We start from the raw sequence: 16,858 nt of genomic DNA, 5'->3' as shown, positions 1-16,858 counted from the left end.
CATGGACATGTATCCTAACATGTATAATCTATGTACCAAGTTTGAATGACAACTGACAAAGCATGTCCAAAATACAACATTTTCAAAAAACAAGATGGCTGCCAGTCGGCCATTTTGAATCGAATCGCTAAACCACTGCATGTGCATATGTCCCACATAAGGTACTAGGCACATGCAAAGAATGAACGGAATCGGTCCACAGGATTCTGAAATATGACGTTGGATAGACTGACGCAGGGACAGACGGACGGACGGACAGACTCAGGAACTCATGGACGGTCGGGGACATGTATCCTAACATGTATGATCTATGTAGTAAATTTGAATGAAAACTGACAAAGCATGTCCAAAATACGACATTTTCAAAAAACAAGATGGCTGCCAGTCAGCCATCTTTGATCCAATTGTGAAATAAATCATCATGGACATGTATCCTAACATGTATAATCTATGTACCAAGTTTGAATGAAAACTGACAAAGCATGTCCAAAATACAACATTTTCAAAAAACAAGATGGCTGTCAGTCGGCCATTTTGAATCGAATCGCTAAACCACTGCATGTGCATATGTCCCACATAAGGTACTAGGCACATGCAAAGAATGAACGGAATCGGTCCACAGGATTCTGAAATATGACGTTGGATAGACTGACGCACGGACAGACGGACACACGGACGGTCGGACGGACAGACTCAGGAACTCACGGACGGTCGGGGACATGTATCCTAACATGTATGATCTATGTACTAAATTTGAATGAAAACTGACAAAGCATGTCCAAAATACGACATTTTCAAAAAACAAGATGGCTGTCAGTCGGCCATCTTTGATCCAATTGTGCAATAAATAATCATGGACATGTATCCTAACATGTATAATCTATGTACCAAGTTTGAATGAAAACTGACAAAGCATGTCCAAAATACAACATTTTCAAAAAACAAGATGGCTGCTAGTCGGCCATTTTGAATCGAATCGCTAAACCACTGCATGTGCATATGTCCCACATAAAGTACTAGGCACATGCAAAGAATGAACGGAATCGGTCCATGGGACTCTGAGATATGACTCCGGACGGATGCACGGACGCACGGACACACGGACGGACGGAGACCGAATTATAAGTCCCCGTTTTCGGACTTCGTCCGAACGGGGACTAATAACAACGCACACCTACAACCCAGTATGTAGTATACTAAATTTGATAGAAATCGACTTAGTCATCCTCAATAAGTGATTGCATACAAACTGAACTATTATGATTAACTCCAAATTTAAAAGTTTACACGGCCATATTTGATTGAATCATGACATATAACATCATCTAATAACTGTACCAAGTTTGAAATAAATTGGTCTAGGCATGTATGAAAAGTAGTTCCAGTCGCATACTTGCATACACTGAAACCACGTTGATAGTTGCTTTTTTTAGACTTAGTCTGAATGTGAATTGTTATCAACAGATAATTAGTACAGTATCTCAAATATCTACAAACACAAGTGATTAGATATACCTGTTTTAATGCATTCGCCAGTGATTCAATCTTGTCATGACTTGCCGACTGAATCCAAACAGTATAATCAGTTATGTACAAATCATTCAGTAAATATTTTGTATCATCCTTTGATAATAACTTGTGTATTTCCAACAAACAACTCAAAAGTTTCCTTTTACCTAAAAAAGAGAGCCAACAAAGTTGTTTGGTCATCAAATCAAATAAGACATACCTCTATTCTTGCATCTTTATCCCGTTCTAAACATCGTAAAAAAATTTGTTCTCATTTTGTTTTATGTGAACAAATTTTGGAGAAGGATTAAGACATGTACATAATCCATTAAGATTGAGCAGCAAATTTGAAAACAGTACAACAACAAAATTCCACTTCTTGTTTAATTTACAATCATACTACGGTAGTATTATGCAATAAAATACATGTGTAGTTTAATAAATGATCTCACATGAAGAGCACAGGTAATACAACATTTTCACACAAAAATTTACCTAATTATCAATGTAATCAACTATATACTATGTGTGGAAATTTTTTTTTACATAAATGACGTAAATATTTTTTATGTAATAGCCAAATCTGACTATACTGACAGAAAGTTTGACAGATGGACAGACAGTGTCAATCCATCAGCTCACTTCGACAATGGAGCTCACTTTGACATATCCAAAATGCTGTTACAGGCATTATAATAGTAGTTTTTTTTGAACAAATATGACTACCGGTATTTGTCATCCATGTTGGACCAAATCAGTTGAAGTAGAATCTTGTAAAAAATGAAACAAATCATGGTAACAAAATGAGATATAACTCCATAACAACCAAGTCAAGTATTTCTAAAGTCAGTTATCATCAACGTAACGCAGATTCACACAAAATTTCCAGTCACATGACTGTATGACTGCATTAGTACCGGTAATTTATTTAAAGCCAGTTCTATATTTAAATTGCATGTTCAGGTTCATGTACATAAAAAGCCCAAAGTTTATAAACAGTGCCGTTTTTACTAGTTGACTGCTAAGTGCTGAACTTCTTACAGCGACGCAAGGTGTGAATAATATGGGAATAAATGTAGCAACTATGTCACATGATCAACTGACCAATTTGCTGAAGGTGCTCTGGTTGGCATGGTGACTTGTGGTGACACTCCATATGAAAAATATGATGTGTCTGATCAGTACATGTTTGGAAAAATAAGGCTGCCGGGTGGTCGTTTTGAATACAACATGTCAGAAAAACAGAAACCATAGTCACTGCACGTATCTATACCTGGCTACACACAAGTTAAAAATAACTTACCAAGTTTGAATATTTTGATAGTATCATCGTGTATCACTTCTGCTAAATGCCAGTGTCTATAAAGAGGATAGCATACAATTCTTGTGTAACAGCTGACTATGACGTCATACAAAGATGAAAATGAATCAAACCATGATAATGTACTACTTAGTTTACATATGGTCCAGGCTGATTCCACCTGTAGGTGATAAAATACATCTATTACTTCTGAAGGCCACAGTGAGAAGATCATATGCAATGGTTGAATTTCAATCATGAATGAATACCATTTTGGCATTTTTCCCTCCCATGAAAACTATTTGGGTTCTGTACATGCTTGTTTTCTAGCTCGCTTGGAAGTGCGATACAGGATTAGCATACAATGTATTAAAATCAAGACGGCAGATACTTCTGTGACAATTATAATTCTCTTGTACATAAATTAGCCATCTGGATTTTTTTTTCACATTTCAGTCAAAAGAAACTAATTTTCCACTTTTGATATCTATTTTACATGAAGTTCAATTAGGTCTTAATTCAGCATATGAAGGTAAGGTTAGTTTTCAAAGTAGTGGAAGCATATATGCAAGGTAGAATTTCATACATTGAAAAAAAACTTAACAAGAAGCTGATCTCTGATTGGTCTGGTCGTTAGGGATTAGAATTGGTTAGCCAATCAGGCAAACTCTTGTAAAAAGTTTCACACTGACTACAGTTTTCACCATTTCTGACATGTATCAAAACTGCTTATATCAGTCATATCAAAATATTAGATTATCTTATCCTTGGTTTAAACACCTGGATGACTGGTTGGCGATCCGCTCCGCTCCAAAAACAAGCAACATGTTGTTGGCTGTTTCCATGGTGTGACATAAACGTGAAGCTAACGTCGGTTTATAACTAAATGGGCCCATATACGAAGTTCGCAAACATCATTCAGTCTTTAGAAGTCACTTAGTTTATTACTAGGACCACAGTCACTCTAATAGTAGAGTGACTCTAATAGTAGAGTGACTGTGCTTGGACGTATTCTGCTGTTACATTTATCATTTCCAACCGTTTTGCGATAGGATTTTCTAGAATGAAGGTAGCATTTACAGTCATTCAAAGTTGCATTGGGATTACGTTGATACAGTGTAACAATGTCGGCGCCGGTGATCTCCTACCAGTGGGCAACATGGCCAAAATAAAAAGCATGGTTATTTGAACACTGCTATTACAAAACTGGTAGAAGGTAATACATTTGGGGCGAAAGTATTCAAAAATCAGTTTTTGGATGTTGCAATGGCAGTGGTGGGCTAGGATTTTTTTCCAATTAGTGACGGTACGACCTACCCCGGTACCTTTGAAGTATGAACAAAATCAGCCGAGCCGAAAAAATCACAGAGGAGAAGCCGTTGCTGGTGAAACGTTACCCCAACTTTGGGATCACATTTCTCGGTAATGAAAAAATATATCAAAAATTCAAATAGTAACTTTTTGCCCACACTCAAGCTAAGTAGAATGAGATATGTCTGTGTGTTTTATCCCAAATTTGTAGGAGGAGATACATTTGGTGCAAAGCTATTCAAAAATCAGTTTTTTGGTTGTTGCTATGGCAACGGTGGGCCAAAAAAAATTTTCAGATTTTTCCTAATAACTAGGGTGAAGGTGTGATCTACCTGCCAAGTTTGAAAGAAATCGGCCAAGCCAAAAAAAATCACAGAAGAAATCATACGTGAAAACACTGAAAATCACACACACACACACACATACTTGTATTGCTATATGTTCCGAGGACTTCATTGGATTAACTTTTAATATAGTTTAATTAACTTTTAATTTAGTTGCGATATGAACTCGATTAAAACGCGTTCCTATATAGGGTTGCGTTTTAATTGGAGTTTAATTAAACTCAATTACAATGCAATACAATGGAGAATTGCAATTTAATTAAGTTTAATTAAACAAGAGTTGAATTTCCCATGACTGAACATAGAAATGTTTGCGAAGCTTAGGTTTAGTATCGGGGTAAGGTATGGTATAATTATATTAATATTAATATAAACTGAACCATACCTTCCCCCGATACTAAACCTAAGCTATGCAGAACGTATTAATAATCGAATTAACTATTAATATAAATTATGTTTTCCGAGGACTATGAAAAAGGTCCTCGGAAGGTGTGTATGTCCTCGGAAGTAGGTATATATCTGTATTTTTGTCCTCGCAACATATAGCAATCCAAGTACACACACAGACACACACACACACACATACAGACACACACACAAAACGACAAAAGTGATTATAAGGGCAATCCTAGCGGAGCGGATCGCAAATAATGCCATCACACAGTGGCATACTCACCGTGTTATCACCCTCTGTAGATCTATGGTTGTAAATATATGCAAATATTATATCAACCAAACCAAAATAAACAATACTATGTGTTTCTTGGTCCATGGATAAATACTCTTTCTTTGGGAGTTTAATCATCTGTTCTTTTTCTTCTTCAGAGAAAGGCACTGTGGAATAAATTTCAAATATAAAATGAGTAGCTACAAGTCTACAGAAATGCTAAAAAGAAAAACAGATATTTATTATGATATTGGCTATCTTGCTATTCAGATAAAAATGTCTTCCTTTCATGAATTTCCTTGAACCATAATTAAACTTTTCACCACCAGTTCCCTCTTTTTCCTCACAAATTCACAAAATAGTCCTGTTTATAGTCTGCACTTTTCTTCAGAAGATTAGGACAAAAATTGCCAAATTTTATGAGTAAAAACTGAAAATTTACTCAAATTTGTCTGTTGGCTCCAAAATTGGGGTTCATTTCCAGAAATATTGGAGAATATCAGAAAAAAGTGCAAAAACATTTGGACGAGAAAGTCTGGTGGTAAAAAGGTAAAGAAACTAAAACATTACTCGCAGTCTCTATTCCTTCAACAACCTCATTCCCAAATACTTTACAAATTACAATAATATGCAAATTAGTTAATTAGTAATTTAATTAGTTCCCATTTCAATTCGATTTTGTTTCTTTTCCACTGTTCACATTAATTGCTCTTAACCAGAATAAGAAATTTATTATCTGAATAGATGCAATAAACGATTATATATAATAAGCCTACAACTCACCTATGCTTTCATCAACACAATATACAGATTGTTTTTCAGTATTTTGTTTCTCTTTAGATTTTAACTGTTTGTATTGCTCATTCCAAGTCGGCTGGTATTCTAATATCTGTTGTATTATGGCATCGTCATACAAATCAGCGCTGATAATAAAAAACAGATTGATCAATATTCATTATTTGAATATGAAATATTGATTTGTTTCCAAACATGAATTCGCTATAGTACGGTATTTTATAAACATTTTGACATCAATATCAAACCATACGCAATGCGATGACAGTCATGCTGTAAATTCTATCAATATACAAGTGTACCCAACTAGATAATCATGAAGACGCTGGAGTACTGTGACCATCGTCCGAATCGCACAGTTTGTTGGTGCTGACTCCACCAACCCGTGTAGGATCAGCCTGGGTATTAAAACGTGTATTTTATGTTAAACAAATGGCCAAGTTTGATGCGCCTGTTGGAAAGGCGCCCAATCAGACGCTGTGTAACATTGCATGGTAAGCTAAAGAACATTGTGTCGGAAATGGCGACTTGTAGCTCGGTTACTTCAAAATTCTTCTAGTAGCTGTGTGTGTTGAGTGTGTTTAGGTTGTTTGCCAAACCCCAAAAAACGGCGCTGTATCTGAGAAACAGAATGATTCATTAATTTATGCAATCGTATCGGTGTAGTCATTGTTTACAATGTTTCTACAGTTTACACAATGCAAAGCGAACACTATAGAATCTATTAACAAACATGAAACTAGGAGATGGAAAATAAAAAAAAGAAGTGCTAGAATTTGTAGTGCCTAAACACACAAAGAGGATTTTCGTCACATTCAATATAGTCTTGTATGATTTGATGGTACTGGTAGTGGAGATTCACACAGATCATTCTGGCATTCACAGATAATAATACAATGAGATCATTAATCAATGGGTGTACTACTAAAATATATACACACTTAAAAACTTGTGCGACTCAGAAGTATATACACCACCTGATAGTCATGTGACAAAAACGATATGCGAATAAATGGCTACTATGTCCATATTTATAAAGGAACTTGAGAAGGGAATAACGTAAAACATGAATTTCATATAATTTTGGACTTCCACAAAAATATAAACAGTGACAAGACAAAACACCAATGAAGTGAACCAAACAAGCTGACCTCTGACCTCAATTAATATTGCTTACAGATAATGAGCCTCATCAAAATGTTCACGTTCATCTTCTATTCTTTGTTTTCTTCTCTTACTATGACCTGTATTGTCAGGATCTGGAATGTCAACCGCTCCGCTTAACTCATCCTGCAACATTAAATGACAAAGCTCTATAATACACCAGGATTAATGCCAGTACTACATGCAATCCACATCTCAATTAATCCACTAGCTGTTACTGTAAAGGGGGTAATTATTCACTGGGTTTTAATTTAGCTTATTTCGCTGACTGGAAAAATGCGCTAAATTAAAACACAGTGAATATGTAAAATTTAGCATAGAACACATTATCTAAATGATAAAACCGTGAATTTAAAACCCACTGAATATGCCTGAAATGGTAAATCAGTGAAATTTAAACCCAGTGAAAATTAGTCATTTTACAGTATTCAAAGACGTGAAATATAAATCCGGGAGTTCATCCTTTATTTTTACATTACCATTAATGTTTTGAAAACACCACTTCGTAGATTAGCGAACCCATATTTGACATCTGATATCACGGTATCCTGTATTTCTTGGTTTTGTTCTTGCTCTATCTGCCAATCAAACTCTTCTTCTTCTCCGTCGTCCACACACGATGTTTCTCCTTCAGTACAGAAAACAAAGTTAATAGTTGATAGCATTGTAATTTACCTATATTGATATGAAACAGTACAATGACCACTGCCCTTTAAATTTAATAGTGTTGTTCAAGAATTGTTTCCAGAATATGTCTGTGTGTCTCTCCTGGCTTTATTATGTGCCCAACACAAGTGCCAATCATACATAGAGCAAATGTTATCATTGAAACCGTATTCTACTGTGTGATCCTATTTTTATCAATAGTGGTATATTTAAACGATAACCAAACTTAGTGAACATGCGAGTGAGTGATTCTTTCGTTCCTCCTTTCAATTCTGGCAAACCTCCTCCAAGAATGAGGGGACTGCATTTTTGTGTGTTCAATTGTCAGATACGATTTGAACTCCCCTTAGGAAAACTACGGTAAAATAAAATGCGATTTTAAAACGACATAGAATATTTAAAAAATAAAATGACATACTATGATGTATTTACCTACTACTTGTATTAAAGGTTGCGCTGCCGAAGTCTTCCCCTTGGGTGCCAGTAACTTCGTCAACATATCCAGACCATCAAAATTCTCACCAGGATTCTCCTTGGGAATCCTTATGTTGAAGTACCCTGTTGCATAAAAATCAAAATGTTAAAAAAAATGTATGCACTCAACTGCACTTCCACTAACACTGTAAATTAGTCACAAAATAAATTTACATTTTGCTATAACACAATTATGTTACTTTTGCCATCAATGGAATTTTAAACCATATCGTGAATGGGTAAACTATGCTTCAACTTGGCCTATTAACCACTAGGGCATGCTATTTAACATAGTTATTGAGCAGCAGTTTGGCCAAAAAGTCATAAATTGCAGACTGTCCAAATTTTCAGGATTACCTAGTAAAGTCTAGTAAAGTGTGAGAATGATGACACCCCTCCCCTACTGTAAAATACTTTTTGCTATTTTTGCTGAACGAATGATTCAGTGAAAAACAAATCCAGCGAATACAACTTTTTTCCTATATTTAACATTCAACTCGTCAAAAATCTGTGAAAATAAAATACACAAAAACCTAAAAGTCTTTTCAGCAAAAATTCCAGCTAAAATAAAGTATTTTACAGTATTATCATTGTTTTTGCTTACCTGTATTAATGTCATAATTTGCAGTCTCTCTGCCATCCTCCACTATTCTTCCCGGTAAATTAAGTCTACAAAAAAGATAAATGTAGCTCTAGTAAAATAATGAAAACAAACAGTTATTCTATTCTGTTTAAATCGATTGTCAGGTGGTCGGATGGATTGTCAGGCATTCAGATGGACTGTCAGGTGGTCAAATGGATTGTCAGGCATTCAGATGGACTGTCAGGTGGTCGGATGGATTGTCAGGCATTCAGATGGACTGTCAGGTGGTCAGATGGATTGTCAGGCATTCAGATGGACTGTCAGGTAGTTGGATGAATTGTCAGGGATTCAGATGGACTGTCAGGTGGTCAAATGGATTGTCAGGCATTCAGATGGACTGTCAGGTGGTCGAATGGATTGTCAGACATTCAGATGGACTGTCAGGTGGTCGGATGGATTGTCAGGTGGTCGGATGGATTGTCAGGTAGTTGGATGAATTGTCAGGGATTCAGATGGACTGTCAGGTGGTCGAATGGATTGTCAGGCATTCAGATGGACTGTCAGGTGGTCGAATGGATTGTCAGACATTCAGATGGACTGTCAGGTAGTTGGATGAATTGTCAGACATTCAGATGGACTGTCAGGTGGTCGGATGGATTGTCAGGCATTCAGATGGACTGTCAGGTGGTCAGATGGATTGTCAGGCATTCAGATGGACTGTCAGGTGGTCGGATGGATTGTCAGGCATTCAGATGGACTGTCAGGTAGTTGGATGAATTGTCAGGGATTCAGATGGACTGTCAGGTGGTCGAATGGATTGTCAGGCATTCAGATGGACTGTCAGGTGGTCAGATGGATTGTCAGGCATTCAGATGAACTGTCAGGTAGTTGGATGAATTGTCAGGGATTCAGATGGACTGTCAGGTGGTCGAATGGATTGTCAGGCATTCAGATGGACTGTCAGGTGGTCGAATGGATTGTCAGACATTCAGATGGACTGTCAGGAAGTTGGATGAATTGACAGACATTCAGATGGACTGTCAGGTAGTTGGATGGATTGTCAGACATTCAGATGGACTGTCAGGTAGTTGGATGGATTGTCAGATATTCAGATAAACTGTCAGGTAGTTGGATGGATTGTCAGACATTCAGATAAACTGTCAGGTAGTTGGATGGATTGTCAGGCATTCAGATGGACTCTCAGGTAGTTGGATGAATTGTCAGGCATTCAGATGGACTGTCAGGTGGTCGGATGGATTGTCAGGCATTCAGATGGACTGTCAGGCATTCAGATGGACTGTCAGGTGGTCGGATGGTTTGTCAGGCATTCAGATGGACTCTCAGGTAGTTGGATGAATTGTCAGGCATTCAGATGGACTGTCAGGTGGTCGGATGGATTGTCAGGCAATCAGATGGACTGTCAGATGGTCGAATGGATTGTCAGGCATTCAGATGGACTGTCAGGTGGTCGGTTGGATTGTCAGGCATTCAGATGGACTTTCAGGCATTCAGATGGACTGTCAGGTGGTCGGATGGATTGTCAGGCATTCAGATGGATTGTCAGGCATTCAGATGGACTGTCAGGTGGTCGGATGGACTGTCAGGTGGTCGGATGGATTGTCAGGTGGTCGGATGGATTGTCAGGCAATCAGATGGACTGTCAGATGGTCGAATGGATTGTCAGGCATTCAGATGGACTGTCAGGTGGTCGGTTGGATTGTCAGGCATTCAGATGGATTGTCAGGTAGTTGGATGAATTGTCAGGGATTCAGATGGACTGTCAGGTGGTCGAATGGATTGTCAGGCATTCAGATGGACTGTCAGGTGGTCGAATGGATTGTCAGACATTCAGATGGACTGTCAGGTAGTTGGATGAATTGTCAGACATTCAGATGGACTGTCAGGTGGTCGGATGGATTGTCAGGCATTCAGATGGACTGTCAGGTGGTCGGATGGATTGTCAGGCATTCAGATGGACTGTCAGGTGGTCGGATGGATTGTCAGGCATTCAGATGGACTGTCAGGTAGTTGGATGAATTGTCAGGGATTCAGATGGACTGTCAGGTGGTCGAATGGATTGTCAGGCATTCAGATGGACTGTCAGGTGGTCGAATGGATTGTCAGACATTCAGATGGACTGTCAGGTGGTCAGATGGATTGTCAGGCATTCAGATGGACTGTCAGGTGGTCAGATGGATTGTCAGGCATTCAGATGGACTGTCAGGTAGTTGGATGAATTGTCAGGGATTCAGATGGACTGTCAGGTGGTCGAATGGATTGTCAGGCATTCAGATGGACTGTCAGGTGGTCGAATGAATTGTCAGGCATTCAGATGGACTGTCAGGTGGTCGGATGGATTGTCAGGCATTCAGATGGACTGTCAGGTGGTCGGATGGATTGTCAGGCATTCAGATGGACTGTCAGGTAGTTGGATGAATTGTCAGGGATTCAGATGGACTGTCAGGTGGTCGAATGGATTGTCAGGCATTCAGATGGACTGTCAGGTGGTCGAATGGATTGTCAGACATTCAGATGGACTGTCAGGTGGTCAGATGGATTGTCAGGCATTCAGATGGACTGTCAGGTGGTCAGATGGATTGTCAGGCATTCAGATGGACTGTCAGGTAGTTGGATGAATTGTCAGGGATTCAGATGGACTGTCAGGTGGTCGAATGGATTGTCAGGCATTCAGATGGACTGTCAGGTGGTCGAATGAATTGTCAGACATTCAGATGGACTGTCAGGTAGTTGGATGAATTGTCAGACATTCAGATGGACTGTCAAGTAGTTGGATGGATTGTCAGACATTCAGATGGACTGTCAGGTAGTTGGATGGATTGTCAGACATTCAGATAAACTGTCAGGTAGTTGGATGGATTGTCAGGCATTCAGATGGACTCTCAGGTAGTTGGATGAATTGTCAGACATTCAGATGGACTGTCAGGTGGTCGGATGGATTGTCAGGCAATCAGATGGACTGTCAGATGGTCAAATGGATTGTCAGGCATTCAGATGGACTGTCAGGTGGTCGTTGGATTGTCAGGCATTCAGATGGACTGTCAGGCATTCAGATGGACTGTCAGGTGGTCGGATGGTTTGTCAGGCATTCAGATGGACTCTCAGGTAGTTGGATGAATTGTCAGGCATTCAGATGGACTGTCAGGTGGTCGGATGGATTGTCAGGCAATCAGATGGACTGTCAGATGGTCGAATGGATTGTCAGGCATTCAGATGGACTGTCAGGTGGTTGGTTGGATTGTCAGGCATTCAGATGGACTGTCAGGCATTCAGATGGACTGTCAGGTGGTCGGATGGATTGTCAGGCATTCAGATGGACTGTCAGGTGGTCGGATGGATTGTCAGGCATTCAGATGGATTGTCAGGCATTCAGATGGACTGTCAGGTGGTCGGATGGATTGTCAGGCATTTAGATGGATTGTCAGGCATTTAGATGGACTGTCAGGTGGTCGGATGGATTGTCAGGCAATCAGATGGACTGTCAGATGGTCGAATGGATTGTCAGGCATTCAGATGGACTGTCAGGTGGTCGGTTGGATTGTCAGGCATTCAGATGGATTGTCAGGCATTCAGATGGACTGTCAGGTGGTCGGATGGATTGTCAGGCATTCAGATGGATTGTCAGGCATTCAGATGGACTGTCAGGTGGTCGAATGGATTGTCAGGCATTTAGATGGACTGTCAGATGGTCGGATGGATTGTCAGGCATTTAGATGGACTGTCAGGTGGTCGGATGGATTGTCAGGCATTCAGATGGACTGTCAGGTGGTCGGATGGATTGTCAGGCATTCAGATGGACTGTCAGGTGGTCAGATGGATTGTCAGGCATTCAGATGGACTGTCAGGTGGTCGGATGGATTGTCAGGCATTCAGATGGACTGTCAGGTAGTTGGATGAATTGTCAGGGATTCAGATGGACTGTCAGGTGGTCGAATGGATTGTCAGGCATTCAGATGGACTGTCAGGTGGTCGAATGGATTGTCAGACATTCAGATGGACTGTCAGGTGGTCGGTTGGATTGTCAGGCATTCAGATGGACTGTCAGGTAGTTGGATGAATTGTCAGGGATTCAGATGGACTGTCAGGTGGTCGAATGGATTGTCAGGCATTCAGATGGACTGTCAGGTGGTCGAATGGATTGTCAGGCATTCAGATGGACTCTCAGGTAGTTGGATGAATTGTCAGGCATTCAGATGGACTGTCAGGTGGTCGGATGGATTGTCAGGCAATCAGATGGACTGTCAGATGGTCGAATGGATTGTCAGGCATTCAGATGGACTGTCAGGTGGTCGGTTGGATTGTCAGGCATTCAGATGGACTGTCAGGCATTCAGATGGACTGCCAGGTGGTCGGATGGATTGTCAGGCATTCAGATGGATTGTCAGGCATTCAGATGGACTGTCAGGTGGTCGGTTGGATTGTCAGGCATTCAGATGGATTGTCAGGCATTCAGATGGACTGTCAGGTGGTCGGATGGATTGTCAGGCATTTAGATGGACTGTCAGATGGTCGGATGGATTGTCAGGCATTTAGATGGACTGTCAGGTGGTCGAATGGATTGTCAGGCAATCAGATGGACTGTCAGATGGTTGAATGGATTGTCAGGCATTCAGATGGACTGTCAGGTGGTCGGATGGATTGTCAGGCAATCAGATGGACTGTCAGATGGTCGAATGGATTGTCAGGCATTCAGATGGACTGTCAGGTGGTCGGTTGGATTGTCAGGCATTCAGATGGATTGTCAGGCATTCAGATGGACTGTCAGGTGGTCGGATGGATTGTCAGGCATTCAGATGGATTGTCAGGCATTCAGATGGACTGTCAGGTGGTCGGATGGATTGTCAGGCATTTAGATGGACTGTCAGATGGTCGGATGGATTGTCAGGCATTTAGATGGACTGTCAGGTGGTCGGATGGATTGTCAGGCATTCAGATGGACTGTCAGGTAGTTGGATGAATTGTCAGACATTCAGATGGACTGTCAGGTGGTCGGATGGATTGTCAGGCATTCAGATGGACTGTCAGGTGGTCAGATGGATTGTCAGGCATTCAGATGGACTGTCAGGAGGTCGGATGGATTGTCAGGCATTCAGATGGACTGTCAGGTAGTTGGATGAATTGTCAGGGATTCAGATGGACTGTCAGGTGGTCGAATGGATTGTCAGGCATTTAGATGGACTGTCAGGTGGTCGGATGGATTGTCAGGCAATCAGATGGACTGTCAGATGGTCGAATGGATTGTCAGGCATTCAGATGGACTGTCAGGTGGTCGGTTGGATTGTCAGGCATTCAGATGGATTGTCAGGTAGTTGGATGAATTGTCAGGGATTCAGATGGACTGTCAGGTGGTCGAATGGATTGTCAGGCATTCAGATGGACTGTCAGGTGGTCGAATGGATTGTCAGACATTCAGATGGACTGTCAGGTAGTTGGATGAATTGTCAGACATTCAGATGGACTGTCAGGTGGTCGAATGGATTGTCAGGCATTCAGATGGACTGTCAGGTGGTCGAATGGATTGTCAGACATTCAGATAGACTGTCAGGTGGTCGGATGGATTGTCAGGCATTCAGATGGACTGTCAGGTAGTTGGATGAATTGTCAGGGATTCAGATGGACTGTCAGGTGGTCGAATGGATTGTCAGGCATTCAGATGGACTGTCAGGTGGTTGAATGGATTGTCAGGCATTCAGATGGACTGTCAGGTGGTCGGATGGATTGTCAGGCAATCAGATGGACTGTCAGATGGTCGAATGGATTGTCAGGCATTCAGATGGACTGTCAGGTGGTCGGTTGGATTGTCAGGCATTCAGATGGATTGTCAGGCATTCAGATGGACTGTCAGGTGGTCGGATGGATTGTCAGGCATTCAGATGGATTGTCAGGCATTCAGATGGACTGTCAGGTGGTTGGATGGATTGTCAGGCATTTAGATGGACTGTCAGGTGGTCGAATGGATTGTCAGACATTCAGATGGACTGTCAGGTAGTTGGATGAATTGTCAGACATTCAGATGGACTGTCAGGTGGTCGAATGGATTGTCAGGCATTCAGATGGACTGTCAGGTGGTCGAATGGATTGTCAGACATTCAGATAGACTGTCAGGTGGTCGGATGGATTGTCAGGTAGTTGGATGAATTGTCAGGGAGTCAGATGGACTGTCAGGTGGTCGAATGGATTGTCAGGCATTCAGATGGACTGTCAGGTGGTCGAATGGATTGTCAGGCATTCAGATGGACTGTCAGGTGGTCGAATGGATTGTCAGACATTCAGATGGACTGTCAGGTAGTTGGATGAATTGTCAGACATTCAGATGGACTGTCAGGTGGTCGAATGGATTGTCAGGCATTCAGATGGACTGTCAGGTGGTCGAATGGATTGTCAGACATTCAGATAGACTGTCAGGTGGTCGGATGGATTGTCAGGCATTCAGATGGACTGTCAGGTGGTCGAATGGATTGTCAGACATTCAGATGGACTGTCAGGTAGTTGGATGAATTGTCAGACATTCAGATGGACTGTCAGGTGGTCGAATGGATTGTCAGGCATTCAGATGGACTGTCAGGTGGTCGAATGGATTGTCAGACATTCAGATAGACTGTCAGGTGGTCGGATGGATTGTCAGGCATTCAGATGGACTGTCAGGTAGTTGGATGAATTGTCAGGGATTCAGATGGACTGTCAGGTGGTCGAATGGATTGTCAGGCATTCAGATGGACTGTCAGGTGGTTGAATGGATTGTCAGGCATTCAGATGGACTGTCAGGTGGTCGGATGGATTGTCAGGCAATCAGATGGACTGTCAGATGGTCGAATGGATTGTCAGGCATTCAGATGGACTGTCAGGTGGTCGGTTGGATTGTCAGGCATTCAGATGGATTGTCAGGCATTCAGATGGACTGTCAGGTGGTCGGATGGATTGTCAGGCATTCAGATGGATTGTCAGGCATTCAGATGGACTGTCAGGTGGTCGGATGGATTGTCAGGCATTTAGATGGACTGTCAGGTGGTCGAATGGATTGTCAGACATTCAGATGGACTGTCAGGTAGTTGGATGAATTGTCAGACATTCAGATGGACTGTCAGGTGGTCGAATGGATTGTCAGGCATTCAGATGGACTGTCAGGTGGTCGAATGGATTGTCAGACATTCAGATAGACTGTCAGGTGGTCGGATGGATTGTCAGGCATTCAGATGGACTGTCAGGTAGTTGGATGAATTGTCAGGGATTCAGATGGACTGTCAGGTGGTCGAATGGATTGTCAGGCATTCAGATGGACTGTCAGGTGGTTGAATGGATTGTCAGGCATTCAGATGGACTGTCAGGTGGTCGGATGGATTGTCAGGCAATCAGATGGACTGTCAGATGGTCGAATGGATTGTCAGGCATTCAGATGGACTGTCAGGTGGTCGGTTGGATTGTCAGGCATTCAGATGGATTGTCAGGCATTCAGATGGACTGTCAGGTGGTCGGATGGATTGTCAGGCATTCAGATGGATTGTCAGGCATTCAGATGGACTGTCAGGTGGTCGGATGGATTGTCAGGCATTTAGATGGACTGTCAGGTGGTCGAATGGATTGTCAGACATTCAGATGGACTGTCAGGTAGTTGGATGAATTGTCAGACATTCAGATGGACTGTCAGGTGGTCGAATGGATTGTCAGGCATTCAGATGGACTGTCAGGTGGTCGAATGGATTGTCAGACATTCAGATAGACTGTCAGGTGGTCGGATGGATTGTCAGGTAGTTGGATGAATTGTCAGGGATTCAGATGGACTGTCAGGTGGTCGAATGGATTGTCAGGCATTCAGATGGACTGTCAGGTGGTCGAATGGATTGTCAGACATTCAGATGGACTGTCAGGTAGTTGGATGAATTGTCAGACATTCAGATGGACTGTCAGGTGGTCGAATGGATTGTCAGGCATTCAGATGGACTGTCAGGTGGTCGAATGGATTGTCAGACATTCAGATAGACTGTCAGGTGGTCGGATGGATTGTCAGGCATTCAGATGGACTGTCAGGT

At 41.5% G+C, this 16,858-nt stretch overlaps 1 protein-coding gene across 1 annotated transcript in view; it reads right to left on the bottom strand.

The window, feature by feature from the left end:
- LOC100375181 (protein SHQ1 homolog) overlaps nt 1–16,858 on the bottom strand; it is a 35,740-nt gene that overhangs the window by 1,469 nt on the left and 17,413 nt on the right. Inside the window, exons 3-10 of the mRNA XM_006819407.3 lie at nt 8,835–8,899; nt 8,189–8,314; nt 7,570–7,718; nt 7,104–7,216; nt 5,915–6,054; nt 5,141–5,298; nt 2,813–2,990; nt 1,516–1,676 (exon numbers count right to left, since the gene is read on the bottom strand). Coding sequence (XP_006819470.1) covers nt 1,516–1,676; nt 2,813–2,990; nt 5,141–5,298; nt 5,915–6,054; nt 7,104–7,216; nt 7,570–7,718; nt 8,189–8,314; nt 8,835–8,899 — 1,090 coding nt within the window. The remainder of the gene's footprint in view (nt 1–1,515; nt 1,677–2,812; nt 2,991–5,140; nt 5,299–5,914; nt 6,055–7,103; nt 7,217–7,569; nt 7,719–8,188; nt 8,315–8,834; nt 8,900–16,858) is intronic.

This window comes from Saccoglossus kowalevskii, chromosome 3 (genome assembly GCF_978046115.1).
Source record: "Saccoglossus kowalevskii chromosome 3, keSacKowa6.1, whole genome shotgun sequence".
Taxonomy (NCBI): domain Eukaryota; kingdom Metazoa; phylum Hemichordata; class Enteropneusta; family Harrimaniidae; genus Saccoglossus; species Saccoglossus kowalevskii.
The sequence above is the reverse complement of the archived record's forward strand: the minus strand, read 5'-3'. Positions and strand labels throughout refer to the sequence as shown.